Below are 27,696 nucleotides of genomic sequence, written 5' to 3' on the forward strand. Positions count from 1 at the left end.
TTTCTCCTGGTAAAGTGATCTTCGGTTGTAGCTCTCCCTACGAGCTTCATTCGTCCATGATATTGTTGACCCATATATATTGAGCCTAAGTTAAAGCTATTTTTGGCATCGTGAATCTTTTTGGCTTTGACTTCGAATGGAATCGAGCTAGTATATTAAAACAACAGAAACGTATATTTTGATAGCTCGGATAATAAAAGAACTTTTCCCGCGTATAAAACTATCTATGGTTACTACTATAGAAGAGTGCGGAGACTGTACATTCTTGTCCCTGCTTCTTCTTTCGGCACGGGTTGGGTTGGGCCGGGTTTACGAAGGGAGGAGGGGGGCTATGGGGAACTGAGGGTAAAAAAGGGAAGGCCCAAAACGGGTAAAAAGTATACCGGAGGGCATTAAGCCGCTCGCGTATATACCACTTTCTTCGCGCCATTTTTAAGTTTCGTAATCACGGCGGATCTGGTTGCCATGACAACGTGACGTCAAAGGAAAAAACGCTGCTATACGGAGAAGGAAAGAAGCGGTGGTGAGCTGCTGGGATAGCGGGGCCCGCCCGTTTTTAAGGGTGGCTAGGCTAGGCCGAGAAAAAGGGTTGGAGAAATCGACCCGGTAGCAGACGGCGCTAGACATAACGTATTTTTTACCTATTCAATGGGATTTAGGGCTATTTGATACGTACGAATTGCATTTTATACAGCCTCAAAAGAATCCACCTTCACATAAATGGATTTAAAAAAAGATAATAAAAATTACCCCAAAATATTCTATTTCTTCGTGGCATATTTGATTACACGCCGTTTAACAATTTGATTAGAAATATTTCACTTTTAAAAACGGGGGAATGGAGAAGTGTAATGTATAAATTGTAATAAAAACAAGTACAAGAAGTGTATACAAAGAAATTCTGAATTCCTTGAAGAATTTTTATAGCTTGAAAATGGTTGTGTTTGATTTCTCTGATTTTTACGCGTGATATTAAAGAAATTTAAGCACACTAGCTGCTAAGAAATCTATTGGGTTATAACGCTAGTGGCTATGCTGTGGCCAAGGATATTTTCGTCTAATTCTTTATTATTGATTTCTGGAATGGCACGTATTAAGGCTGCTAGGCAAAGAAGGGGGAAAAGGGGCCTTGAGTTATTAGGGGGTTTCAGAATACCGAGATGTCTAGCTCGACCGCTCGACGAAAACTTATATATGTACGTTTGACGAGAAAGGGTTCAAACCTATACGTATCAGGGTCGAAAAAGACCTTTTTTTAGTCTTTCCTCCCAGCACGAGTTGACACAAATATCCACTTCCACGAAATTGGCTGCTATAGCTTGAAGTTTAACGTAGTCTAAATTGCTTTAGTCGCTGTGTTTTTAACGAGTAACCTTATACTAACTGTTTTTTCTCTCTTTCTTTCGCTTCATCTCTCATTCAATCCTTGGACTTACTCAACTGGATCATCTCCACTGGATTTTTATCTACTTGGTCATCTGAAATGTGCCGGTGGTGATACTCGCGTTATTGTTCGGTTTCCGGAATTTCCGTATCGGTTCGCGCGGGATTAATGGTTCGGTTACACGACGATGACGTACGGACGGACGACTTAATTTGTCGGTTTGTTCGACTGTTCGTCAGGCTGTTTCCCGCTCCGCGTCCTTGCTAAGGCCGCAGAGCGTCAACTAGCTGCCGCTGCCGTCGGGTCCTGCCGCGCCGGCCTTCCCTCCGTCTTTCCCCGATAGCTAGACGCTTTCGGGTTGGTGTGAGCAGCGATGACGCCAAATGACGATGATCCGGCGGAAGGCGAAGTGACCTCCCTGTTCCGTCCCTTCACCAGGGAATCGCTAGCGGCCATCAACGCCCGGATCGCGGAGGAAGCGGCGCGCAAGAAAGAGGCTCAGGCGGCCGCCGATGCGGCCGGTGCCGATGACATCTACATTCCTCAGCATATTGAAACTATAAGGCGGCCGGACCCTAATTTAGAGGCCGGCATGCCCTTGCCCAGGTTTATAGCCGCGGACTTTCCGCCAGAGCTCATAGCTACGCCTATAGAAGACTTAGATAAGTTCTACGAAAACAAAACCGTAAGTACAAACACACACCCCTCAAACTTCTTTTTCCTATCACCAAAACCACTTAAACCAACTCCTATACATATAAGCCTATATACACAATACTGAAAAATACGCAAACAGCTATTATACTTCATACTACTATAGCTGACTAAATTATATATTCTTTTAAATTATATATACTTAATTGTTTCGCAAATGTAAAACAGCGTTATGTTCAATGAGAAATTTTTACCTATAAAAACATTAGTTTTCATATAAATTCATAAAAATACGTAAATCTTTAAATGGTACAAGTTAGGTTACGACAATAGCCATCTTGTTTTAAAACATTTAAATCATTTCTATTGTCTTCCACCCCGCTTTATCACACTTCGTTTCCGTATATTTTTAGTCACAGTTTGAGTTGAAATGCAGTTGCATCCAACCAAACACTGGTAGAAAAAAATCCCAATAATCCTAAGCTACTAAATGTTTGAGGCGGAAAACTAGACGGGTCAAAATTGCTCCCAATGATTAATCATTCGGGGATGACTAGCCGTATAATCAATTAATTATTTTAATTGGAGAAAAAGTATCAGTATATTTGAAATTAGAGGTCACCAATCGAGTCATTTCCCCCGAGATAGATAATATACCCCCAACGAGGAAAGTAAGAACCAAAAAAAAGGATATATAAAAACTCAGAGACTAAATTATTTATTAGCAACTAGTTCTCTTCCTAGCTGTCGATCTCTTAGAAGGGGAATGGAGGATGAAGCGAATAAGTTACGAGTTTCATTAAAGAAGGGGTCAAAAAAGAGAGGGGTACTTCTCATAAATAAGCAATTTGCTCAAACGAAAGACTGCCCTGTTATAAACGTACAAGATAACGTTACCTCTGTACATTATCGTGTGCAGTTAGTGATGATATATTTTGACGAAGTTATGCGAAAAATTTAAGAATTATTCGTGTTCAAATTGAAAGAAAAGAAAGGTGAAGAGTTAAATTGAAGAAGGAGTTGGTGTTTTCAGATAAACCCATAGAGAGTTTTTTTAAATTCTGGTCCCTCTAAAGGAGGACGGTATCAGCGCATTCACGTTGGAATAGTGCAAGATAAGATATCTCCGAACTCTTTCTATAAAAATAGTGCTAAAACTTCTCTATACCAGTGAGATAAACTACCTTCAAATAAAATTAACGTTAGTTAAAATTGCTTAATGTATCTTGTACAAAGATCAATGGGAATTTTTCAGTTCATATTTAATGATAATTACAATGAACCATTATAGCAATAAAACAAGTGACCAATTTCAATAGTTAATTCATTAGAAACCTAATGTATTCGCTCTAATTTGAACTTAAACCTTACAAAACATTTTAGGACCTCACAACTTCGCCCCATTTGTAACGTTAATGCTGACACATCTACTGGTTTCGGTAATTATTAAAGAAGGCATTCCTGTAAATAACCAAAAAAAAAGAGAGAGAACAACCTGAAAGGTATAAAAAGAGACGTTTTTCCGAACTAGGAGTAAACAATGGGTAGGGTCGGTGTATTCCCATTTAATACCTTTTATTCGTGTGACACTACGTTCAACGGCCGACAACGGTTAAAAGTCGTTCATTCCAGTTGCGAGAAGGAAAGGGATGAAGCCGAAGGTGGTAGAAGGAAAGGAAATGTCCTATAGTTTGCTCGGCATCTTATTTTATTAGGATTCCTTATATATATAAAAAAGAAAAGGAAGGACCCACTGAGAAAAAGTTTAGGGAGCTGATGCTTCTATGCCCGAGGGGCAGAGGAGTGTGGGTGGTTGGCCAGCAAACCAGCCAGTGGATCGATGGACAGAAACGCGGGGCCACTTTCGAGCATAATTCACGAGGATAGTTTTCCTTTTCTTTTTATTTTTTAGGAAAAATAACCCCCTTCTTAAAACAAGGTCCAAGAGAACGAGGAAATTTCTATTCTCAGTCAGTGTCATTCGAGAGAGAAATATTAGGAATAACGGACTTGGAATGGATTCAATGTTACGTCTAGGTTATTACTTATTGGAGGAAGAAAAAGCTAACGTTGTTTTTATACGATTGTAACGTTAGCATAACCCTATAACCATCTCATAAGTTTTTGGTCTACAGTCTTAGCAAAACAAAAGAGAATGCGGCGCCATCTTCCGAAAAGGTTTCATTTCCGAATCAGTGCTTGCAGAATTGAGACATTTCCTTAGTTGGTCCTGATGGGTTACGGCCAAAGATAGCTATCACAGTAGGGGATGATTTCTGCCGCAAGAAGATGCCCCTATTCGCTCCTAGTAAGGACACAGGGTTGAAGTGAATATGATTTCGAATTATACTTAGTGGGAGATACACGGGGTTATGATTTAAAGCATAAATATTTTCCACTTCATTTATGGGGATCACAAACATTTTTCAATTATTATTTGAATCTGAAAAAAAAATCCCATTTACTGTATATGATATTCAAATACGTTTGCCAATCACAAAGAATGTGAAAATTAATTTTAACTTTTTTGACCTTTTATTGACCTTTACTACAAGAGATACTCCCAAATAATCCAAAATTACTCCATTAATTTCACAAGACTTAACTTTAAAACAAGGAATATTTCTCGAAAGTGTTATAATTCTACAATAAATTTTGCATAATATATAGGTTAGCCTACTCAAGTTCTAACGAAAGTTGGGATCAATATTGTTGGCGTTACAAAGCTTTCACAGGAAAATATTTCAGAATTGTTTAAACTCGAAGCCAACAAAAGAATAAAGAAAAATGAATAGAAGCTAGGTCTAGCTGGCGTATCTGAAATTATCGACTCGAAAAAGTTGAAAGTAACTTTAACATAAAAGAATATACCTACTTATCGTAAAAGAAAGGGGGGAAAAGGTGCAGAGAGGCATTCAAGTTAGGAGGATTGTGTCGCCAATGGTTTTTATTAGAGTTGAACGCGAGGGGGAGTCAGGTAAACGCAAACAACATTACAGCGACGAGAAATTCTTCATTCTTCTCTTATAGAAGGGTATTCGAGTTGAGCAAGGCCCAGTGAGAGAGTGAGAGAGAGAGAGAGAGAAAGTGTCGCCCTCTCGCGTCTATTGATCCGGGTACGGCTTATTGCTTTCTAAAAGGTGGGGGTCCCTGAAGTGTAGCCCTAAGTTCTAAGTGCGCCTAACAATCGGCTTCTCTAGACCATCGCGTTTCACTGATAGAATATAATAAAGGAGTTTGTAAGACGACATTGTAATTTGAAAAGAAAAACGCTTTAAACTATCCACTCAACATCTAGTTTGAATACGATCTCTCAGTTATCAGCGTCAGGTATCAAGAATTAAAGAAAGCTTTAGCTAAAAGGAGTATTTTGACTAAATGCAATCTACAGAATAGTACAGATTAATCTAAACGTTTTGTATATTGTGGAAAGAAAAATACTTATTCAATAACTTTATCGTAAATAAATGACCAGGTTTTCGAAAGCACCAGTGCTCGGCAGAGAAGCTTTTCTACAGGCGCTCATAGAGAATGCATTAGATCGTTTGCCCCTGTATGTTAGCTTCTCTTTCCCTTGTTTTCCGCGATTTTGTTTAATAATTTTTTTTTCATTCGTGATTATTTTTATTTATATACTAAGTTTAATTAATTTAAAAAAAAATACTAATATTTCGTACTGACGCTCTGAGAACGTTTAGCTTGGGAAACAAGATCAGTAACTTTACAGGTAGTAATTTTAAAAATTAACGTTGAAGTTAATATTACAAGTAGTCATTATTGGAACTCTGGGTCTGCCACACAGTAATCCACCGCTCCATGGAATATACCCGGTTTACTAGCTAATCTTTAAATATTATACGTATTAAGAAATTTGAGTCAGAATAAAATTTTAAAATTGAGTGGGAAATTAAACCCCTGTTAAAGAAAGGGTTAAAATATTAAATAATGAAAACAAAGATCCCTCACGTGACCGACTAACTTAGTGAACTGTTTTCACGGAATTCTATGGAAAATATGTTAGTCTTTATAAGCGAAAGTGGAGTGAAGGGATGACCTGATTATCAAGCTACTATGAATCCCCTCGTGGATATACCGTGGATCCTTCCCAAAATGATGGTAACTTATATAACAATATTAGAGGATAAAGCAAATTAGGTCTCGCGATCTAACCTATTAATCTAGGCATAAAATAGCGTCCTATCATTTATAGTGACGTATAACACTAAGCGAAAAAATTGAACAAAGAACGGTTGGCCTACTTTTTGGTAAACGATGAAATTGACAAGAGGTTGAAGAGGAGGAAAAGGAGGAGAGACTAAAATCGGGAACCAACTCGGGCATTATACAAGATTTGTAAATTCGCTAAAGCCTTTAATAGGATGGAGAAAAGTCTATTAACTTGATGTTATAAAATTCCATCTAAATTTAGGTCTATTTTAAATGACACAGTGAATCTTTCTTTCCCCGTTCACTGACTATGAAAGGATGGTTCTCCCAATTCCTGTGTCACTTGTATAACTAGCTAGCTGGAATAATTTGCGTATAATAGGTAGAGTTAAACCTTATTTATTCTGGACTCAAACGATTAAAATTTTTTACAATTTTCCCAAGTACAACCCAATTGGCAAATTATAACTTAATTTGAACTTGTCCCAATTTTTTTGTTATAAAATATAATTTCACCGTAACGTTATAAAATAATTTACACAGCTCTGTCTGGTTCCTTCAAGTACACACGAGCGAGTGAATTAAGATATTAAAAAACCCTCTGATTCATAACTTCAAGTTAATCAACTTTAGAAGGTATTCCCCCTTGTTCCTTCCTTATCTTCAGGGGGGAATCTAGTATACTCTTATATCTCTCAGATATGTGTAATTTAATTTAAAGCCTTGATTTCGTTTCAAGAAATAGAATAGTATCAGAGAAAGAGGAATTTTTTATTGCGGGGGTGGACGGAGAGAGAAAAGGGTTGGATATGTTGGGATTTGGAATATAGGGTGGAAGGAGTCTAGCGATTTTCGTCGTCGTCGTCCACTTTTGAAAATAGACCAAAGAAAAATAGCGGACGGCGACACGAAGGCGGCTCGAACGGGCGACGGGAGGTCTAGTCTGACGTCACGCGAAAAGAATGGGGTATGGTCGATAAAACGGGGGAAAACTCTAGCCAGCTCGATCCACGGCCGGCGAGCTCTAGTAAAAGGGACATAGTCGTAAAGGCCAGCTGGAGAATGTGGGTTATACTAGAAACATCAATAACTTCAGAGAGCCAAGAGAGAAGGAAGGGCGCAATGTGGAACTATACTAGCTATAGTATAAGGATAAGGGCCCTCTTATTTCTAGACCTAATGAGAATACCGTCCACTATCTTACTCTCCTCTCCTCTTCTCTTAACCCTTTACATTTTAATATTAACGGTATTGGATTCCAATTATAAGAAAACGTTCCATAGACGAGAAAAAAATCACATATATTTACACCAAGACTTGTACATCAGAAGTATATAATACTTCTCTTTGAGAGAAGTGTACATACCACAAAGCGGGGTAATTGTAACATGTTTCTTCCCAACATCATATAACATCTGGAGCAAGGTTACTAAACTGAAATAATTCCCTTATCATTACTCTATTGGCGCTTAACTATTCGTCAAGGCGCATGCGCTTGTGGATTTTTGTCCCACGTCAAGAAAATCAAGGTTTGTGGGTTGATTGCTGGGGATTTAGTAAATACCAAACAGTTATAGAATTCACTCTAGCATGGTGCGATGCAAATCTGAAGTTTCATGAGCGGGAGAGCAAAATAAAAGGAGCATGAACCTGGGAAGAATTATGTTTCATAACTAAAGTATTAAGAGGATACAGAGAGTCATACTTCTTACATTATCCCCTTCTGATATAAAAGTATACATTACTATGAATGGTATATATATGACCAAGTCATAGTATTGAAGCAATTTCCCCATGGTTACATTGGATCGTTTCATTTTCTAGCGCTCAAATATGGGCGCGGTTAGCTGTTTTATTTAATTTTCCACGAATGGGTGCGGCTTTATTTTACGTATATGCAATAACATATATATATATACGATACTCATATTACTCGGGGATACAATAAGGAATTTTCTAATATGGTTATGTATTATACGTAAATTTTTATTTTATATTGTCTATGTGTGTTTTTCTATAATGGTGTTTAGAGACGAGGTATTTCTTTTTAGTTTGGGGAAAGGATATATAACGTGTAATGGAAAATGGGTGCGAGTTACATAATAGTCTAAGAATAAGTCTATCACGTTTATTTTTAAAACATATTAAGTAAATTAAATCTCTCCCTTTCAAATTGCCAGGCTGACTTTCTTATGTAAACAAGAACCTATATGTGACTCGAGAGAGTTGAATAATACAATGGGGCTTATTTTATTTATTTTCTTTTTTTAAATCGTAGACATTTTTTTAAATCGTAGACATTTTTTCAAATCGTCGAGATTGGTGTTAAGATTCTTTTCAAATCGTGTCCTCATTGGATCACAGTAATATCAAAGAGCTCGTGGAAACTTACTATGGCTATTCAAACGTTCTGAGTTCTTATATTTGTTATGAACTGATTTTCTTTGGAGTAAAAATTATGCTTAATAATTTCAATATGCTAACGGATTAGGTTTTTATTTTATTTAATCTTTGGGAAATATCTTTCAAGGTTTCTAATTAAATTGAAGCGGTTAAATATTTATAGAAACAATATCGCTAGTTGACTAGTTACTAGTGCACCGAGTCCCATATAAAACTACGCACTATCTCAGATCTATGTGAAGTTCCGCTAGTACCCCAATCATTTCTAATTCTATATATACAATTTTCAATTACCCATAGCAACTTTAGTCAACTGAGTGGGCAATTTAACGTAGTTTCATATCGATTTAGCAAAACTATACAAGAAAGTGCTAGAGATCGATTACCCTTGGTCGCTCTCTCGTTATGGGTTTATGAGTTTAACGTTACTTCTTTCCCTAACTATGCACCTTGTTTTCGAACAATTTCTATGCGAGAAAAAAAACCCTCTTTATATGTTGTTCCGAGAACTGCAGTAACGAATTTATATCGAGGTATAAATAAAATTACGAAGTAATAACGGTACGCGAGATTTATCGATTCGAGAGTTTTGCCCGAAAGAATTAATTCCGAGAATTGTAGCTTAGTTTTCTTTGGCCCACAGGTAGCTCAACCAAAAAAATAGAAGAAAGCCCCAAAGAACCACAAAGAGTTCATTCCTTAAAACCCTTTTTCAAAGAAAGGAAATGGATTATGGTTTTCCTGAATTTCAAAACAAATAAAGCCATGTTTTGTTCTTAATAAACAATAACTTAATTATGAGTATAAGTGAAGGGATTTCAATTTCATAAAATTAAATTATTTGGTTTGAACAACTTTAAAAACAGCTACATGGAATCAGCATGTAGTTTTGCAAACGCGGAACTATTAGGGCAACAGTATCAACGTAGAGGTATAGCCTTGCAGTGTGATCTCATTCTCTCTCCCAGTTAATGCAGACTTTCAATAAAAGATATTGCGTGGGCGAAAATGCGAAAGATTTGGGAGTGGTTTTTTTTTTGTCCAGAAGCTAGTCTTGGCGTATCTTTGACGGTGCAGCGATCGAAAAGAACGAAATTACCGGGATTCACCGCACCTTCTTTCCGTCGCTCCGGGGTTATTCCACGCGTACAAGCTACTGAAGAATGGTTCTCATAGCAAAAAAGAAAGATTTATCTATGTTTGCCATGACGCGAACGAATGATTCCGAATGGAGAAGGAAAACTGCAGGGTTCCGGGTCAGAGAATAAAGTTGTTTAGCCAAACTATGCCCTAAGACCGAGTTAAAAGGTCAATCAAGCGAACGAGATGTTAAGCCTAATGTTTAAATAGGTTAAAAGTTCACGTAATTAACGGGGTTTTTGAATTAACTAAGTAGAAAAATGTTTAAACAGTTTTGAATAAAAGAACTTCATTATGCCTTTAAATAAAATAAATAGGCTCTAATTCTTTAGCCATCCAGTCATTAACGATGAAATATGGTAAACTTGTTGGACAAAACCACACGGTTATAGCCCGATTTCTATTCCACACACAGACACTAACAAATTGAGGGAAGAGAGACAACGGGTCGTCTCAACCCGTCGACACGAATCGTTTTTATTGGGAACAAGATTGGACAACGGTCAACCATTAAGGCCGCTTTTATATCCCTAACATTTCCGTTGGTATAAATCGAGGGTCGTGCGAAAGTTCCTAAAACTGTAACTCTATAACGTGAGTACTTCATGCAGTTAAAAAATACCAGAAGTCCATCTAGCCTGGAATAAAACACGGACCGATGTCTGTTTACATATTATACACACATTACAAACACTAAAATTAAGTATAAATAAGGAAGGATTGGAAATAGAACGTCAGGAAATTTAAAAGTGCAAAGATTATTAAGAATAAAGACAAAATCCCGTCACATGACTTGTTTTTTCATACCATGGTAATTTGAATTATGATTCGTGATACTATTCATAATTCCACAACCATTTGAATAAAATGCTAATATAACCAATTTCCTTTAATTCTACAGTCATTGTAAATTGCTACTTCAAGACACGAATGTCTGAGCGTAAACTGGGAAGATAGGGTTTTCCGGGTGAGACGCGCATGCTCAGTGACTCTTTTCCAATTTTCCCCGTTTTCCATCCTTCTCGGAAAAGTAAGATTCGGAATATAGGGGTCAAATATAAAGGAGAAGTTAGAAAACGCTAACATCTCGAGCTAAAACGTCTCCAAAGATCTTCGACCCCCTCTCAGAAAAATGTCTGTTTGGAAATCGATGGATACGTAGCACGTTTCTACATATAGGAGGGACGAACCAGGCCACGAACGTGGACTTGGCGTTAAGCGAGCGAATAAGCTCAACGGATCGACTTACATCGAGCGGCCCTTTACCTCTACCATTGTCGATACTAAGCAAGGCGAGCCAGGGCTAATGTTTGTGGTTTAGGAGCTAAATGGAGTTCGTCATGCCTACAATTAAAACCTACGAAAACAAAAGCCAACAACTAGGGGCAATCGATCTAATGTATTCTCTACGAGCGCCTGTAAAATGTTTTTCCCGCGGCACAGTAAAGCACTTAAAAAGTTCTTATATTTCGCTCTTAGATTTTTATCGCAAAGGTGCCCTTTTACTAGCCCAAAATGAGTCCGAAATTACCTCAGCTCAGTCAAGAAAAATCGCAATTTCTTAAGATATGACTTCAACTCAGAATAAATTTTACGCTGTCTTTATGTTATATGTTTACATACATGAGAGATACTTCACTAATCTAATATGAAATATCACTTTGAAAGTGTTTCTAATAATAATACCATCACACTCATTAAGATCTATTTCTAAAAGACATATTTGTCGAATAGGCGGGAGAACCGTTAGAGAAAGGTTGGAAGTGTCATTAGGATTAAAAATTGAAACGAATTTGATTTAATAACGATAACCTCCTCTTCCCCTGGGGAGACGGAAACGCCGAAACCACCACCCGCTACTCGCGAATTAGGAGAGCCGTGCCCTCTAATCAAAAATTATTTCTAACACCCTTTCCTCCCACTTTGCCTTCCGGCTTCCCGAGAGAACACAAATGGGGTGGTCGGCTCTCGTTATGTGACAGCCTGGAACGAACCAAAGGCCGTCAATATTACTTCGTAAATTTATACGTATACCCCTATGTAATCAGAAATATACTAACGCGACCTTATCAAAAATATATTACTACGTCATACGCGTGTGTGTCTTATTTGACCTCAGAGCCATAAAGGTCACTTTACAGACACGAAGAAATATACTTCACACTTTCATCTATATCGTAAACATGATGTCAGATTGTTATCTCAAAACTTCTGTTATAGAAATGTTTGGATACCTTTTTTTATCTTACAATAATGTACTTCGGATAAAATCGCAAAGAGTTCGAGAACCAATTTCGAAAAAAAAATTCCTAATACATTTTCAAAAATCAAAATGATAGTTTTTTTCATTGACAGGAACGTGTTTTTGCGAAACGTAAAAAATAAAATGAAACGCCTATGCCTCTATAATATTTCGCAACGCACATTCCTTGATTAATGTAAAGGGAGGGTGAACACGAAAATAACTTGTTTTTCTTTTACACCCACCCTTTAAGGAAGGGATCAATCAACTTGTCAAAAAATGGAACTATTTTTAGAGGGGGAGGGGTGGAGATAAAAATGATTATAATCATCGATAAACATACATGGCAAGACCGACCGATACCGTATTTTATACGGTTTCAGTAACGTAGATCTATTTCGGTCTTAACAATTTGTGTTCAAGTTAAGATATCAAAATAGATCTCTCTGATATCATTGCGAAGAAACAGCAATTACAATTGCCTAACAGAATTAATATTTGGCTTATTATACAGGCTTACTTTGTGGAATTTAACGCTGAGCCAACCTTTCAGGCTTAAACCCGGAGCCAAGTTTTTAGGCTTAAACCCGGAGCCAAGTTTTTAGGCTTAAACCCGGAGCCAAGTTTTTAGGCTTAAACCCGGAGCCAAGTTTTTAGGCTTAAACCCGGAGCCAAGTTTTTAGGCTTAAACCCGGAGCCAAGTTTTTAGGCTTAAACCCGGAGCCAAGTTTTTAGGCTTAAACCCGGAGCCAAGTTTTTAGGCTTAAACCCGGAGCCAAGTTTTTAGGCTTAAACCCGGAGTCAAGTTTTTAGGCTTGGTAAATTACTCATTAGGCCCAAAGGTTATTTTTACAGAGATGACCGAAGATAAGCAAACATTTTTTTAGGTCATCTCTGAATTGAAAAAGAAACATTTCACTTACCCACATTGTCCCTTTTTCTTTCGCCAGACCTTTGTAGTGATTAGTAAAGGAAAGGATATTTTTCGCTTCAACGCCATGAACGCTCTGTGGTTACTGAGCCCTTTCAATCCCCTCCGTCGTATGGCCATCTACATCCTGGTCCATCCATTCTTCAGCTTCTTTGTTATTGTTACTATCCTTGTCAATTGTGTCCTTATGACGTTTCCAAGCAACGATGACGATTCGGACCAAACGACAGAGTACGACCATTGATATTCATATCTATAAAAAAAGATAAAAAAATTAATCACCCAAAATAATTAATTCCATTTTTCATTAATATCGCTATCTATATTTTGTTGTACTTCGACAGAATAATATTCACAGTGATTTACACATTTGAGTCCGTTATCAAAATGTTAGCAAGGGGTTTTATAATGCAGCCCTTCACATATCTCCGCGATCCTTGGAACTGGTTGGATTTTGTAGTAATTTCCTTAGCGTGAGTATAAATATAAACGAAACACTCTTAATATAAATCAATTCTCGCTTTTTATTCTGATACGACGAAAATCGCTTTAAAATTCCAAAAAAAAAAATTATCGCTCTTTTTTCTAAATCAAAATATTTAATTTCCAAAAAAAGAAGAGTTTTTCAACGACAACGACTAATATCTTTTTTCCGATTTTTGCTAGGTATTTAACAATGGGGGTGGAACTGGGGAACTTGAGCGCCTTGAGAACTTTTCGTGTGCTTAGGGCCTTAAAAACTGTAGCCATACTTCCAGGTAAATTCTTATTTCAATCAGCACGGGTGATTACAACCCCTTCTTCTCTTAATTATTTATTTTCATTTAAATTCCGTTATTAATTAAAATTTTGTGCTTCGCGAAAACCTTCCGCGTTGTGCGTACGTACGGTTTTATGCGAGAAAAAAAATCAATTACGCGAAATGAAAAAAAAAGTATATATAATTAATCAAAAAATCCAAAAAAAAATAAATAGAAATTATCGATATAGTGATGTGTTCACAGATGAAGATATCGTCAAGTTTGTGTGCAAAAAAAAAGAAAGCATCGTCTCTTCATATTTCACCTGCGGTTTAATTTTAGTAAAAAAAATAATAAATGCGGTAACTAACCGGTTAATACGCGATGAAATTCGAAAACGGTTAAAAAATGTGTCGTCGGCAGTCACTTTCGATCGACGTCACGGGTGTGTTTGAAATGATTAGGGCTAATCGATATCTTTGTCGTTATCGCAGGTCTCAAGACCATCGTAGGAGCAGTGATAGAATCAGTGAAAAATTTGAAGGATGTGATCATATTGACTGTATTCTCGCTTTCCATCTTTGCCTTACTCGGACTGCAAATATACATGGGCATCCTGACTCAAAAATGTGTCGCTCCGTGTACCAACTGCACTCATGAAGCGTTCTTTCTGCACATTCATAACGAAAGTGAGTTCTCGATGCCGGTAAATGAGTCGCCATGACCCAACGCCGCCTCGCTAATACGTTTAGATCTCGCTTTCGCCATTGCACCGGCCTCTCGCGGATCCACATTCCCAATATTGTCCCGCGTTTCGCATACAAAAATAAAGAAGGCCCGATGGAGCAGCTCGCTCAAATAAAGCTTTCGACCCAGACCGAGTCCTTTCTAGGAAACCCACAAGCGTTTACTGTCTAGTTAGACCATGAGTAGAACTTCTCTCCCCTTGTCTAGCCCAAGTAGAATGCTTTAACTGTCCCGTAGAAAATTGGTTACATATTCTCCGATTAAGGCAAAAATGTCTACGTTTACATAGTAAGGTAGAAGTCTAGGTTCAGGTCTCCAAGAGGCAATTTTAGTCCATGTTCATTTGAGTGAAAATACTATATTTAAGTACTAAACCAGAGATAGGCGGACTACACTCGGTTTGGGTCGAAATATATATATCTTTGCCTCGGCTCCTTTGGCATGACGCGCCTCTATTAGGACTTAGTTTAAGCGTTAATACTTGGTGTGATGTGGTTAGGTCACTGGACGATGGAAGAAGACGGAACTTGGAGGTTATGCGGGAACTCTACGGGTGCCAGGTAAGATTGGACACCATTTCATTTAAGCCCGCAAGTTTGAAAGGTCGTCCGCATCGCCTGGGAGATGCTTTAAAATCATTGCTAACCTTCAAATTATATCTTTGCGTTATTTAAAAGGTCGTGTCCGAAGGACTACACCTGCCTTCAAGGAGTGGGACCCAATCCAAACTACGGTTACACGAGTTTCGATACTTTCGGATGGGCCTTCCTGTCAGCGTTCAGGCTCATGACGCAAGATTTCTGGGAGAGTTTATACCAAATGGTAAATACCTTAAATAGCATCCACGGTTTGAAATAAGACCGATATGTAATACCCGTCTTCGCGTTTTCAGGTGCTAAAAACAGCGGGCCCGTGGCACATTGTGTTTTTTATTGTGATAATTTTCCTTGGTTCTTTCTACCTTGTCAATCTTATTTTGGCCATTGTCGCCATGTCTTACGACGAACTGCAGAAAAAAGCCGAAGAGGAAGAAACAGCCATGGCAGCGGAAGAAGCGGCCATGGAAGCGGCAGCCGAAGCCAGGAGAGAAGAGGCAGCCGCCATCTTGGTGAGTACCACTCTTTCTTATTATTATTAGCGTCTTTGCAGGACTTCAGTAAGTTGCGTTGTTAACTATATATTGGACAAATCCATGCAATTCCAAGCTATACCTAACATAGTCCGAGATGGCACGTAGACGTAATGAGTTGGTCAAATAGCTAGAAAATGACCCTATGCTAGTAAAAAGGTGATAGACAACCATCAGTATCGGGATATACAAGGGGGTTGATACAATGCCGTGTCTACGCACTTTCATGATACAAAATAACAACAGCGTACTCGCCAAAAAGCGAGATGGCAGGCAACGTTTTGCCCCCGTGTTTTTCGCTCTTAGCACCCAAAATTTACAGGTGTGGATGAAGGCAGGTAGTTACTTCCTACCAGTGTCCTCTCCCTCTGACAATTGAATTTATGGAGAAAAGTTAGTCTAAAGCCATCTTGTGAACTAAGTTCGAAGGTCGCTTAAGTCAGGTGTACAGCAGTGACTGACGGGGGGATTGTTCGTTTACGCTATGACAGCAAGCGGAAGAAGACGAACACAATCGGAAAGAAGGCATCGGGCCAAAGAGTCCGTCAGAGTCTTCGTGTCGGTCTTACGAACTGTTTGTCGGCCAAGAAAAGGGTCCCGAAGACAAGGACTTGAAAGAAAGAGAAAGCATTAAAAGCGCCGATGGTGATAGCATTTACGATCAGCGAAGTCGAATGAACGGGAAAGTAAGAAAGGTATGGGGGCTTCCTTTCTTTAAACAACATCAACCGACATCCAATTTAAAATCTTATAGATTACCCCCCATTTAAATAGATAATATTCAAACGCGCATTTTTTAAACATTCCCGATAAATTTTAAAAGACTATAACGCCTCCTTAATAGTTAACTAACTTAAGGCGCCAGATTAAAAGAAAAAGCACTAGTCATTTTCACAACCCCCCCTTTCTTTGAAATCTAAACTTCAAAAAGTTTTGAGAAGATTTTCTCAAAGATCGAATGATGTAATGTTTAAAAAGAGAGCCGGAAGTCATACGCCGTCTCGATTTTTTTAAACACGAAAAAAAGAATTACCCCGAATTAACATCTCGGTCGATATTTTTGACACGTTTCTTAAAACCAGGGATAAACGGTTTTAAGTTTTCTATAACCCTTTTGATTTTTGTTGTTTTTTTTTTAATTAATTTTAAAATTTTTTGCCTTAATTATTTTTTGCTAAAATTCGATAAGAAACCGCAATTTTGTTTCTACATGGATTACGAGGCAGCGCGTTCTTTACTGGAGAAAAAAAAATAACTTCTTAAGAAATATATATTTTGTGGTATTGTACATATAATACCGTTCCAATATTTTGTTTCAATTTTAAAAAACCAGTTTTTTTCCGCTCCACATATTTTTTTTTTCTTTTTTAATTTAATATTTTGAGTTGTTTTCTTCGATACATTGAAAGCTCTTATCTTATAAGTCTTATCTATCCGTATATTTGGATTGTTTATATTTTAAAAACACAAGACCAGAACGGGAAAAACCGATGGTTTTTACGTTTTTTACGTTTTTCTTTTACCGTAATTATATATATGATTTTTAATTTTAATTTTTTAATTTTGAGCAAACTAATTCCTGTTTATTTAATTTTTGCTTCTTTTCCACATAGGCATCAAACTCAAAAGCGGAGATTCCCCATAAGCTATATCTACGAACCCCCCAAATTTATTATTTTCCTATTTATGATTTAATTTTCTCTAATAGTCACGTTAGATCTCCTCTCTTTTATCTCTATCTCTGTATCTTTCCGTATATATTCGTTATTATTATTTGCTGTATGATTCCGTTATTTAGATATTATTTAAATATATATATTTATGATTTAGTCGCAATTTTTATTTCATTCTCCCAGCCAGTTTTCGTGGCAGTTTTGCAAAAAAAGCCTGTTATAAAAATCCTAAATATTTTGGTTTTGGATTTTCCCATAGATACTTTTTTGACAAAGCCAAAGAGAAAGCTTGATATGTCGTTTTTTTCAATAGGGTTACGTGTTTTTCTAGTTTTTTTTTTTTACAAAAAATATTTGCCAAATTTCTCCGTTTTTTCTCTAACACCCATAATTTTTTTTTTAATTTTTTTTTCAAAAACAGTAGTAGAAAATTTCTAGCGGTAGTAGTAACCAAAAGATCTATCTATATCTCATTCCTTACGATTTTTTCTCTTTGAAAAAAAAAAGAAAAATTTCAAATTTGAAAGAAACTTGACCCCAGTAGTAGTATCAGTACTCTCTCTTAGTGGGTAGTTTTCTCTAACTTTTTCGAGTAGTTATAATACCTATTTCAAAAAAAACGTAGTTTTAGTTTTTGGCCACCGAAACTTTTTCGTTTATAATATCAATCAGCTAGATCTTAATTATAAAAGGACGTCACCCGTCAAGAAGATGTTACGTCACCGTAAGTATGTTGAGTGTGTTGGGGACAATAATTACAAAAAAAACTTCGCTAATATCTAAGCTATATAAATTGTATTTAAGCACAAATTTATATACATACCTTAGGTCCCTAATCGACACAAAAAAGAACCAGTTTAGACTTCTTAAGCCTTTGCCCTATAGTAACGTTCTTGGTAGCAACGGGTCGTTTAATCAATTTTAACTTTTAAATATTAAAATGAATTAAGAGAATGAGAAACTTTAAAATTAAACTTTTACCGCGTATCTAATCAATTTTTTAATCAATATTTTACTATACCACAATCAAAACTTTTTCAAGAATTTTCTTTAGAACTTTGGACGTACGCTTTGTGTGTTGCTTACAAAACATTCCGTTTTTGGTTTTGGTATTTTTTTTAACGCTTTTTGGTTTGACTTTTTTAATTTTTCAAATACTCTTTGATTGTTTCACACGCTTTTATTATATCAACGATATAGTTTTTTTTTAATTAATTCCCAGACCCCACCGTCAAACGTTTCCACCTTAATATGAGCCCGTATTCTCGTAATACGGGCTCACTAATTAATATCAGCACTATAGGCAGCTTTTTAAACGATCATTTATTCGAATAATTTATTAAATTCCGGCACCGCGCGACCAAATACGGTTCATTCTTCGATGAGACCTCAATAAAACAAGCCAAGTTATTACGTTAAAAGATAACTGTATTTGATAATAATCAGACCAGAGAATATCCCGTAATCTTTGAGCGCTCGCGAAAGAATGAACTAAATGCTCAAAACGAGTCGAGAGCCAAATATGAAATTAATTTACATTTGAGTAAATTTTATAAAATATACTCAAAGAAGAGATTTATTATATGGAGGTTCACTGATAAATTCACTTTAATGGCGCGCGTTAATCGACGTTGCTCAGTTTTGAGCCAGTTGTTATCAGCAACGTGATAAAATAAGTTGAAAATTTTTGGTTCTCGACTCGAGTTTGTTTCAAAAAGTAAATGATAGCCGGAGGCACACTGACGAAGTTTCGAGCGTTTCAATCACGTGCGCCAGTATATTTCTACTTAGTCACGTGCTTGAAACGCGCCAAAAGTTCTAAAGTTCGCATCCGCCTTTAAATTACATCCCCGATACAATTAGTTTTAAATTAAAAGTAGTTCACAAAACAAGCAAGCACACACTTTCACAAAAAAAACCAATCCGCACGATCAATTAAAATCGAACAACGATTAGTTTAAGGAAAGAAGTCAGATTACATCTATCAGAAACGATGGAATGTACGAAGAAGCGCGGTTTCAATTGCCGCCTTAAATATATATGCACGATTTTGCTCTCTGAAACACTAACAGTAAAGGTCCATTCCACGGCATATCCACGCGAGTACCAACCTTAATATTTTTAAATACGAACAAAAAGAAATGAAAGTGACAGTTGGCTTATTTTTTTCAACGCACCAAATCCACGCGCAAGAATTTTTCACATTTTTTCCTCTCATTCCTTCGAGATGTAAAATGATAAAACGCATAAGAGAGAAAAGCACCGAGCTATGTGTGTTTCTTTTTTGGTCCAGCCGCGCACTGCCTAAGCGAGTGGCTTTCAGTTATTATACAACGTATAAAAATAAATATGGAAAAAAAAGGAACGAAAGCCGAATAATTATTTTTAGCGCTTTTTTCTATCTCTCTCTCTCGCTCAGATATTCGCTTTTGGGCACCATTTTATACTTTTTTTTTTTGGCTTTTGGAAACTTGGTTGGCAGACTACGTAGCTTTTTTCTCTCTGGCTCACTCTCTAGTATTTATATTATAATATATTAATTTCCAAGTGGAATTAATTGGAAAAAGTGGTAAAACAAATGAGTGCCCGGGAAGTTATAGGGATTGTCCGAAGATTTTCTAGAGGGGGTTTTAGGCTCGGCTATCGAATAGAGGTCGAAAATGAGGTTGTTAAGGTACAGCGGCACCCTGGAATGGACGACGAAGTTCCGAAATAATGTTTCGGGGTCTCCTCGACAATGACGACGACGACGATGATGACGATGATGTTTGTGGCGCGCGCGCGGGCGGGCGGATATCGAATGGAATGGCCCCCTTTGTCGTTGGTGTTTGAGAGTAGCGCGGCGGCAGCGGCGAATTAAGAAATTGCCGAGACACGAAGAGGCGGGCGGGTGGTCAACGTTTAACTAAGTGAGAATTGGCGGTGGCGATGGCGGCATCGGTGGACTTTGGCGCGATTAGCAAGTGGACGAGCGTTGAAATACGAACGTTGATAGATTTGATCGGCGGCGCGAGCTTGTTAAAAGATGGTGTAATGCTAAAAGGGATTTCTCTTTTCTTTTCTCGTCCTCTTTCCTTGTGTTTTCATTTCTCCCGCTTTTATTTTTGTTGGTTGGTCTCGCTGGCGGCACACGCACGCGGGTTGCCACCGCACGCTTCGTAACTCTCTCAGAGCGGCAAACGTGACCCGTGCATCGACTGCCTCGAGCATAAACACGTTTTAAGACGTTTATCCCAGGCTACCCAGAACGAAGTACATATCCGTTTGGTAACTTTGCGTTGTATAAGTTTCAAAAAAATTTAAAGTCTCGAGAGAGGCGAAACGAGCGCCGTCGCGTTCGAGTGTAAGCCTGAAGGCGCCCCGATTATTTACCTTTTCAGGCCAGCCTTAGCCTCCCCGGCTCTCCCTTCAACCTGCGCAGGGGCAGTCGGGGCAGCCAGTTCAGCGTCAGTTGGGGACGCAACGGGAAACGGTACGGCGACCGAAAGCCCTTGGTTCTACAAACCTACATCGACGCCCAAGAGCACCTGCCCTACGCTGACGATAGCAACGCCGTCACGCCAATGTCCGAGGAGAACGGCGCCATAATCATCCCCGTTTACACCAACCTCAACTCCCGGCACTCCAGCTATACCTCCCATAGTTCCCGGATATCTTACACTTCCCACGGTGATATTTACGGAAAGTGTCTAACCAAGGAAAGCCAACTGCGCTCGAGATCCAGGAATCTCCAAGGGTTTCCCCACGAGGTTACTAAAGCATGCCAATCTCTTCTATCTCTATCTCTCTCTCTCTCTTCTCTATAATTTCCTCTCTATCTCTTCTTAAATACGCCAACTCTTAAATCCCCCTTTTTACATCGCACTCTTTCTCGAAACCTACAAATTAAGTCTATTCGCGACTCTACTTCCCGGAAACTGAACAAAACTCTTCGAAAGTTACGCGGCCCACCCCGAAAGTCAAAATTCTATATGAAACCGAAAATGGGCCATTCATTCATATCCGCCTTTTGTTTCTGTTGAATAATTATGTCTATTTATACGTATATCTATAGAGGAGCAGTTTCCACCACCATGTGCAGCTTGATATTCGTTTTTACCATCTCTGTAATAACTTGTCCTTGTTTTTGTCCGCTAGCACCGCAAGCCGAGACTTTCCTTTCCTCCTTTCCTGTACAACCCCGAGCCCTCAACAACCCAAACAGCCTCGGGTCCCCCAATTTCAACGGGTCTTTCCATTCGCCATCCTCTCGAATTTCTTAATTAGCGTCGGTCGCCAATGTACGAGTCCCCTTTCCGGAAGTTGAAAACATTTTTATTTCATACGCGACCAGATATTTCGGACAATGGTCCGGGACCGTTCCGTTCTTTGGCAAAAATTAATCCCGGCGGTTACAATAAGAGTAATGGTCATCTTTCTTTACAAATATAGCGTCTTATTAAAGCCAGCCAACTAGCGGTCGGTTAGGGTTTTCCGATTATTAAGTTCTAGAAAACAAAACCTCAAAGATCCCCGTGCCGCGTTTGATATGTATATTTTTTAATTTGGCTTACGAAATAAGGCTAAAGGTTTGTTTACTTGACGAAGAAATTAGTAAACTAACTCGAGCCTTATTTTAACTTTTTACGTTACGTGTTGATTTATACGGCTTATTTTGAGTTAAAATTCAATTTGAGCGTAAGTTACTTTAAAGTTTTAAAGCAAAAAACTGGATTTTTGACTCAAAATGTCAGGGCGTAAATCAATTTATCAATTAAAGCTGGCGCTTTTAACTTGGAGCGATTACGCTAGCTAACAAGAACAAGGTAACGACAAAAAAGAGCATGTATTTACTTTGATCTAGCTGGGGTTTTCAATATATATATATCATTGTTAAAACATTGCGGCATGACTTTTTTGCTTGCGAATAATTGTAGAATTTAACATTACATAATATAGGTTGGTTAAAGTACTAAAACAAAAAATTTTGAAAGTCTAAGTTCTCAACCAAGAATCTTCAAAAAAAAAAACGTATCATTTCGATTCATTTTAATATATATATATATATATATATATGGTTTCTACATCCCATTTTCTCCTTTCTAGGTATAGTTATCTCACGTGATAAAAAAATAATAAAATAATATCTTATGTTAATTTTAGACATGTGTACTACTTGTGCATGAACATCAGTTGTACGTTATTAGTTTATATCCCAGTTTGACAACATGAATGAATGGCTAGAGACAGTTTAGCCCCCCTTTCTTCGGGTTTCGAGGAAAAAAAGCCAAGAACTATCTTGTAATACCTTCAATGTACCTTGGGAGATAAGGATATTATTTGGGGATCAGATACTGAACTGCAATTTGTACAAGTATAATCATGTTCAATGGCGTAGTGTTTTCAAGCCACATGACAGTGAGAATATTTGAATATATTCAGTTTCTATGACGTAAGGTTTTTGCACAGTCTGCCAAGGAAACCGTTCCTTGAATCATTTGGCATGTTTGTCAACAGGGCAGTAGGCTATTTTAATTCTAGTCCCTTAAACTCAGTTTTAGTCATTAACGTCTGTTTCTTGGTATGTAAGAAAGTTGTTGGCTTTGCAACAAAAACCAAAATGAATGTCCAAATAGGGACAATGTCCTCTCCAGAGATAGTAATTAAATACAACAACATGGAAGAACAAACCAATACTTAATCCCCGGATTAAACTAGCATGGGCATGATAGAATTTAGAAAACCAAAAATATATCAAACCAATATACAAATCCCTTTTCAATTTAAAAAAAAAATAAAATACAGTTATTTTAATTTATTAAAACAACTAACATCTAGTTTTTATAAACAAAAAAAATGGCCCACATAGCTTACTTTGTTCATACAGGACTTTGATGGGGATGGCTACGGTCTGTCCAAGCAAAAATACAATGACAACCCTTTCATCGAGCCCAGTGAGAGTCAAACGAGAGTCGACATGAAAGGTAATCTTAAATTTCTAAGATCGACACACCTTTTTGACTTGGTTTTCCGCTAACCCTATGGCAATTTAACACATTGGGGGTTTGTTTGTCATTACAGACGTGATGGTACTAAACGACATCATCGAACAAGCGGCGGGAAGACAGAGCGCAACCAGCGAGAGAGGTAACTATCCCTCCCAATCCAGGAAAATATCAAAATCTTGAATGATACCTTAAACTTACCACGCGCCTTTTTCTCGTACCTAGTATAACCTCCCTGATCTAGACCACCCTCCATGAGTTAGCCCTTCAGAATCATTCCATATACCTTAATATCAACCATGTCCGCGAATGTTTAACGCTTAACCCGCACCATAAGTTTAGAAGATATGTTCCATAAATATGACACTACCTATACTTAGATAAGTGGCAATAAGTCGCAAGATGACTTGGTCCAATTAGCTAGCTGAACTTTTACTTCGTAATGCTAGAGTCCTACTGATAGCTAGTTCGAGAATTGACTACACTCGGTTTTGCAGTTCATCTTCCTATTTAGTCTGCAATACTAAGCCTTTGACAGCGCCTCACCAGGCGTCGCTTTACGAGAATCTATGACAATTTCACCAACGTCACTTCATGACAAACTCCAGTTTGAAACCAGTGACAAACTTATGGAACATATCTTATAAACAAGCACCAATAAACAAAACCTCCAACCCAACCAACCTCACTTTTCAACCAAATTCTTTTCCTTTAAAAACGAAAAACGTTTATGCTTATACGTTCTAGTATCAGTCTCTGTCGTCAGCTGGTCGGTACGTTAACACGAGTATTAATTGTACGAATAGATAAGAGTACTTCGGTCAATTGGACATCGGAAATTTTTAATGAACTATTGACATTGCGGTTACGATACTTATCTATTTGTAAAAGAAATAATTTTATTACAAACGAAGCTTGAGGAGATTACTGGTCTTTTGTAAGTTATATAGCGAAGGATTACAAAATTAACATCGCGTTTTCGAGCAGGCTTCGATTGTACGACGCGATCCTAAAAATAGAGCCTCGCTTTCGTACGTGTCTTTCGAAATGTGGGCTACGCATTTAATATACGACAACACATTTCGTGAACACTCTCAAAGTAATGAAAATGAATTGTAAAAAAAAATTTAACTAAAAATGGTTAGCAAGGCTCCATTTGTTTTCAATCTAAAAACCACTAACATGATTTGTCGATTTGCATGTTTATATAGTAATACAATTGTCTTCAATTGATGTAATAATTACGTTGGAATGTTGTACTATCCATGTTGAAAAATTGTTAGAAATCGCGTGCGTACGTTATGTTTTGTAGCCGAAGCAATGACCTTACAAAGTGGCAAATATTTTTAGAGAGTCGTTTAAAAATAAGTTAAATGTGACAAAATATACGCTAAACTATAGGTTCTTATGACGCAAATTATCTGATGCGTTAAACGCTTACTGCAAGTTTTGAACGCTAGTTCAGGTATCCTTCAACAAGTAGTGCAGAAAATACAGAGGCTAGTGAAACCCCTAAATTTTGGTTTTCCAATAAGACGCCCTTATGTAAAATCTCAACGTAATGTATGGTAGTTATTGACGAATTGGTGTCACGAATCTTCCATTTACAGTAACGAATCCCGTCTTGCTTTGGTTACAAAACTCGAATAACATTTCGCCTTAATTACGCGTTCAAATTCACTATATAATTTCTGTTATACGCGTTTTAGAGCCAATACATGTATTGGTAAAGTATAAGCGGATTACAAAGCTTTCTCGAAGCTAATATCAGTGCAGATTTTTCGTCAATGATCTCCAAGACTTATCAGACTAAGTAAAACAAATTTACGCGAGAGGCGGTGATACTTTCGATCTAGGCATAGTTCTAAAGAAAAGAAAAAAAGACTAACGAAATAAATTCGAATCTTGATACGATTAGCGTTTCCCCCGTTCGTGTGTCTTATCCGACGAATCGATTTTGTTTCGGGGATTGATTTAATCGATTACAGGCGGGCGGTGTCCTTACATTTCCTCGAATCCTTGTTCAAACAGAGACTGAAGCCAAACGTTACATTTTTTAACACGCAATTAAATGGCCATCTTATTACATTCACAATAAGCCCCCCATTTTTACACGTGGCTTACGTTATCAAACATCACTTTACGCAAATTGCAATGTTCGGTAAATATCTAATACACGCACGCCCCGAAAGTTCGTGGATCCATACGAAACGCTACTCTAAAACTAATCTTGGAAGGAAGGGACACGGCGATACTTTAGTATACAACTCGTCAACGCATTTACGCCATTCCGAGATTGTCAACGCCAAATCAATAGCCACGGGCGGATTTTTGAAGATATTTTTCAGAAATTTCTCGAGAGCGATTCCTCGCAGGTCCTTCAGCTTCTAAGGACTTGTCGGAAGCGACTTCGAGACGAGTTAGAACCTAAGTATCGGCGACAACTCGGAGCTGCGGGCCGAAGAAGTTGTTTGAGCAAGGAACGGCGGAGATAATTCGCGATCGGACGATGTGGCGTGAAACTAATTATATCCGTATATTGGTAGTGCATGAATGTGTTGGGAATTGTCCTTTGTTTCTTGGTAGAGTAGAAGCTGATCCACTGGCTTCCCAGCGGCCATACTTAAACATTATTCAGTGTCCATCTATTATTTCCCAACAGAGAGGGAGGAAGAAGAGAAGCCCAAGTTCAAAGAGAGGTGCTTGGCGCAGTGCTTGAAATGTATAGACATCTTCTGCGTGTGGGACTGTTGCGAGTGCTGGCTACGCGTACAGAAGATCCTGGGCCTGATCGTGTTCGACCCCTTCATGGAGCTTTTCATCACGTTATGCATTGTTGTCAATACGCTCTTCATGGCGATGGATCACGACAATATGGATGACGAGTTTATGAAATTCTTAAAGAATGGCAATTATGTAAGTGTGGGCATTTCAATGAACCTTGCCGCTTATCGGTTGCGCAACTCGCGCGACCACACCTCCGCAAAACGCTATTTTCATTTTAAACAGCACCGACCAACTATACGACGTAGTTCAGTCCAACTCGCTGAATATATTCACTCGAATTTTCTCAGTAGGCTATAAGTTTAGTCGATGGTTGGACCTCATATTTGATTGTATTAAAACTAGAAATAATTCGTAGATATGCCTCTTTACGTAGTACATAGTACACGACATATCTCAATTAAATCTTAGCTATGGAAATTTTTCTAAAAGCTTTTTGAGTACCTTACATCAGTTTAATCATATTTTTGAACAGGGTTGAATGATACGGATATTACTTAATTATTTTTAAGTCGGTATTAATAGAAATCGCGGAGTTGCGCAACTGAGGGACGCAAGGACCGATTTTAAAGAGTGCCCTGCTCATGCCTGTTTCTGATCACCAAAATACGCAAAACAAAAACTTTGAAACAAAAGAGAACGAACAATATAAAAAAGAGACACGGAGCCAGTGTTTCTCCAATCTTATAAAGGATGATAACAAAATTAAATAAGGCGGTATCAGGCATGATGGATAAAAGAAATATTTGGTTTTCGCTCGAATTCTGGCGATCATTTCTCCCGTTCGATTTTCGATCTACGCGTAACCCAAGCGAGCGAGCGAGCAAAGCGACGTAGCGCGACATGGCGAATAGTTCAGGGTTGCGATTGCGGCGCTGCTGTAGTTAGTGTTAACCCACTAGTAGATCGCCGAAGATCGAACTGGGAGACTATCGTCAGACTCGTCGAGATAAAACGTTTAAAAAAAATAAATTACAAGACTCGATTTTGTAGTTGCGGGAGAAGATAAAAAGTATTCTACAAACAAATACATACGTATTATCTAACCTTTGCTTTGATAAGACTGCATGTGTTGTCGCTTTTATCTATTATCTGCATTGGCTGCGAGCAGAGCATGGCACTTGCCAATTTGAATGCCCCGATTCGATTCGAAAACGTAAAACGACTTCAGACGATTCAAATATTCAATTTGAACAAGTATATATATTCGAAATTCGCTTTGGCCATTATTTCAATTCGTCTACAAGAAGAAATGACACTTAAAAATGGTCAGACCACGAATGCGCCTTAAAAAAATATTTGAAAGCCAGCTCGCGGCGGCCGGCGTCCTTCGATTATTTCCAAAAAGACACTAATTTCTTTGACCAAAGGAAATGAAACCAATTCAAAGTTCTTTCAGTCCCTTCACGTTTCCAAGTTCCGTCTGACGGATTCGGTTTTTAAAAACAAATTCTTTCACGGGAGAAATTTGCACCCACAATTTTATTATTATACCTTTTTTCCGTTAAGCATTTTAGTATTTAGGTGAAACCTGCCGAAGCACTCACCAGAGGTAAGCACATATCCACTGAACAAATTATAGACTATTTATAAACAAATCATCATTTATGTACAATGTAGTCATAAGACACGAGAACCTATTTTCTTCACCATCTCATTTTCTTTGGTTTTCTCATTAACTTCTTCCGAATTTTTTGACTGTCTTTATTCTTTAAACT

At 37.9% G+C, this 27,696-nt stretch overlaps 2 protein-coding genes across 18 annotated transcripts in view; one reads left to right on the plus strand and one right to left on the minus strand.

Moving 5' to 3' along the window:
• LOC149610066 (U3 small nucleolar ribonucleoprotein MPP10) overlaps positions 1 to 13,005 on the minus strand; it is a 63,598-nt gene extending 50,593 nt beyond the window's left edge. The window contains exon 1 of the mRNA XM_089859838.1: positions 12,914 to 13,005. Coding sequence (XP_089715964.1) covers positions 12,914 to 12,990 — 77 coding nt within the window. The 5' untranslated portion in view covers positions 12,991 to 13,005. The remainder of the gene's footprint in view (positions 1 to 12,913) is intronic.
• Positions 1 to 27,696, plus strand: part of para (sodium voltage-gated channel paralytic) — a 92,841-nt gene that overhangs the window by 47,123 nt on the left and 18,022 nt on the right. For 9 of the 17 annotated variants that reach the window (XM_089859822.1, XM_089859821.1, XM_089859823.1 and 6 more), the window contains exons 2-15: positions 1,624 to 2,069; positions 12,941 to 13,152; positions 13,266 to 13,394; positions 13,588 to 13,679; positions 14,156 to 14,350; positions 14,908 to 14,968; positions 15,086 to 15,230; positions 15,301 to 15,516; positions 16,029 to 16,232; positions 20,382 to 20,477; positions 20,591 to 20,959; positions 23,077 to 23,173; positions 23,271 to 23,336; positions 25,833 to 26,110. In XM_089859822.1, coding sequence (XP_089715948.1) covers positions 1,758 to 2,069; positions 12,941 to 13,152; positions 13,266 to 13,394; positions 13,588 to 13,679; positions 14,156 to 14,350; positions 14,908 to 14,968; positions 15,086 to 15,230; positions 15,301 to 15,516; positions 16,029 to 16,232; positions 20,382 to 20,477; positions 20,591 to 20,959; positions 23,077 to 23,173; positions 23,271 to 23,336; positions 25,833 to 26,110 — 2,472 coding nt within the window. In that variant the 5' untranslated portion in view covers positions 1,624 to 1,757. The remainder of the gene's footprint in view (positions 1 to 1,623; positions 2,070 to 12,940; positions 13,153 to 13,265; positions 13,395 to 13,587; positions 13,680 to 14,155; positions 14,351 to 14,907; positions 14,969 to 15,085; positions 15,231 to 15,300; positions 15,517 to 16,028; positions 16,233 to 20,381; positions 20,478 to 20,590; positions 20,960 to 23,076; positions 23,174 to 23,270; positions 23,337 to 25,832; positions 26,111 to 27,696) is intronic. The other 8 variants (XM_089859829.1, XM_089859830.1, XM_089859836.1 and 5 more) reach the window with 5 other exon arrangements.

The sequence above is a fragment of the Phalangium opilio genome, unplaced genomic scaffold, assembly GCF_054372755.1.
Source record: "Phalangium opilio isolate 3A_F unplaced genomic scaffold, DU_Popi_V2 ptg000344l_1, whole genome shotgun sequence".
Lineage (NCBI taxonomy): Eukaryota > Metazoa > Arthropoda > Arachnida > Opiliones > Phalangiidae > Phalangium > Phalangium opilio.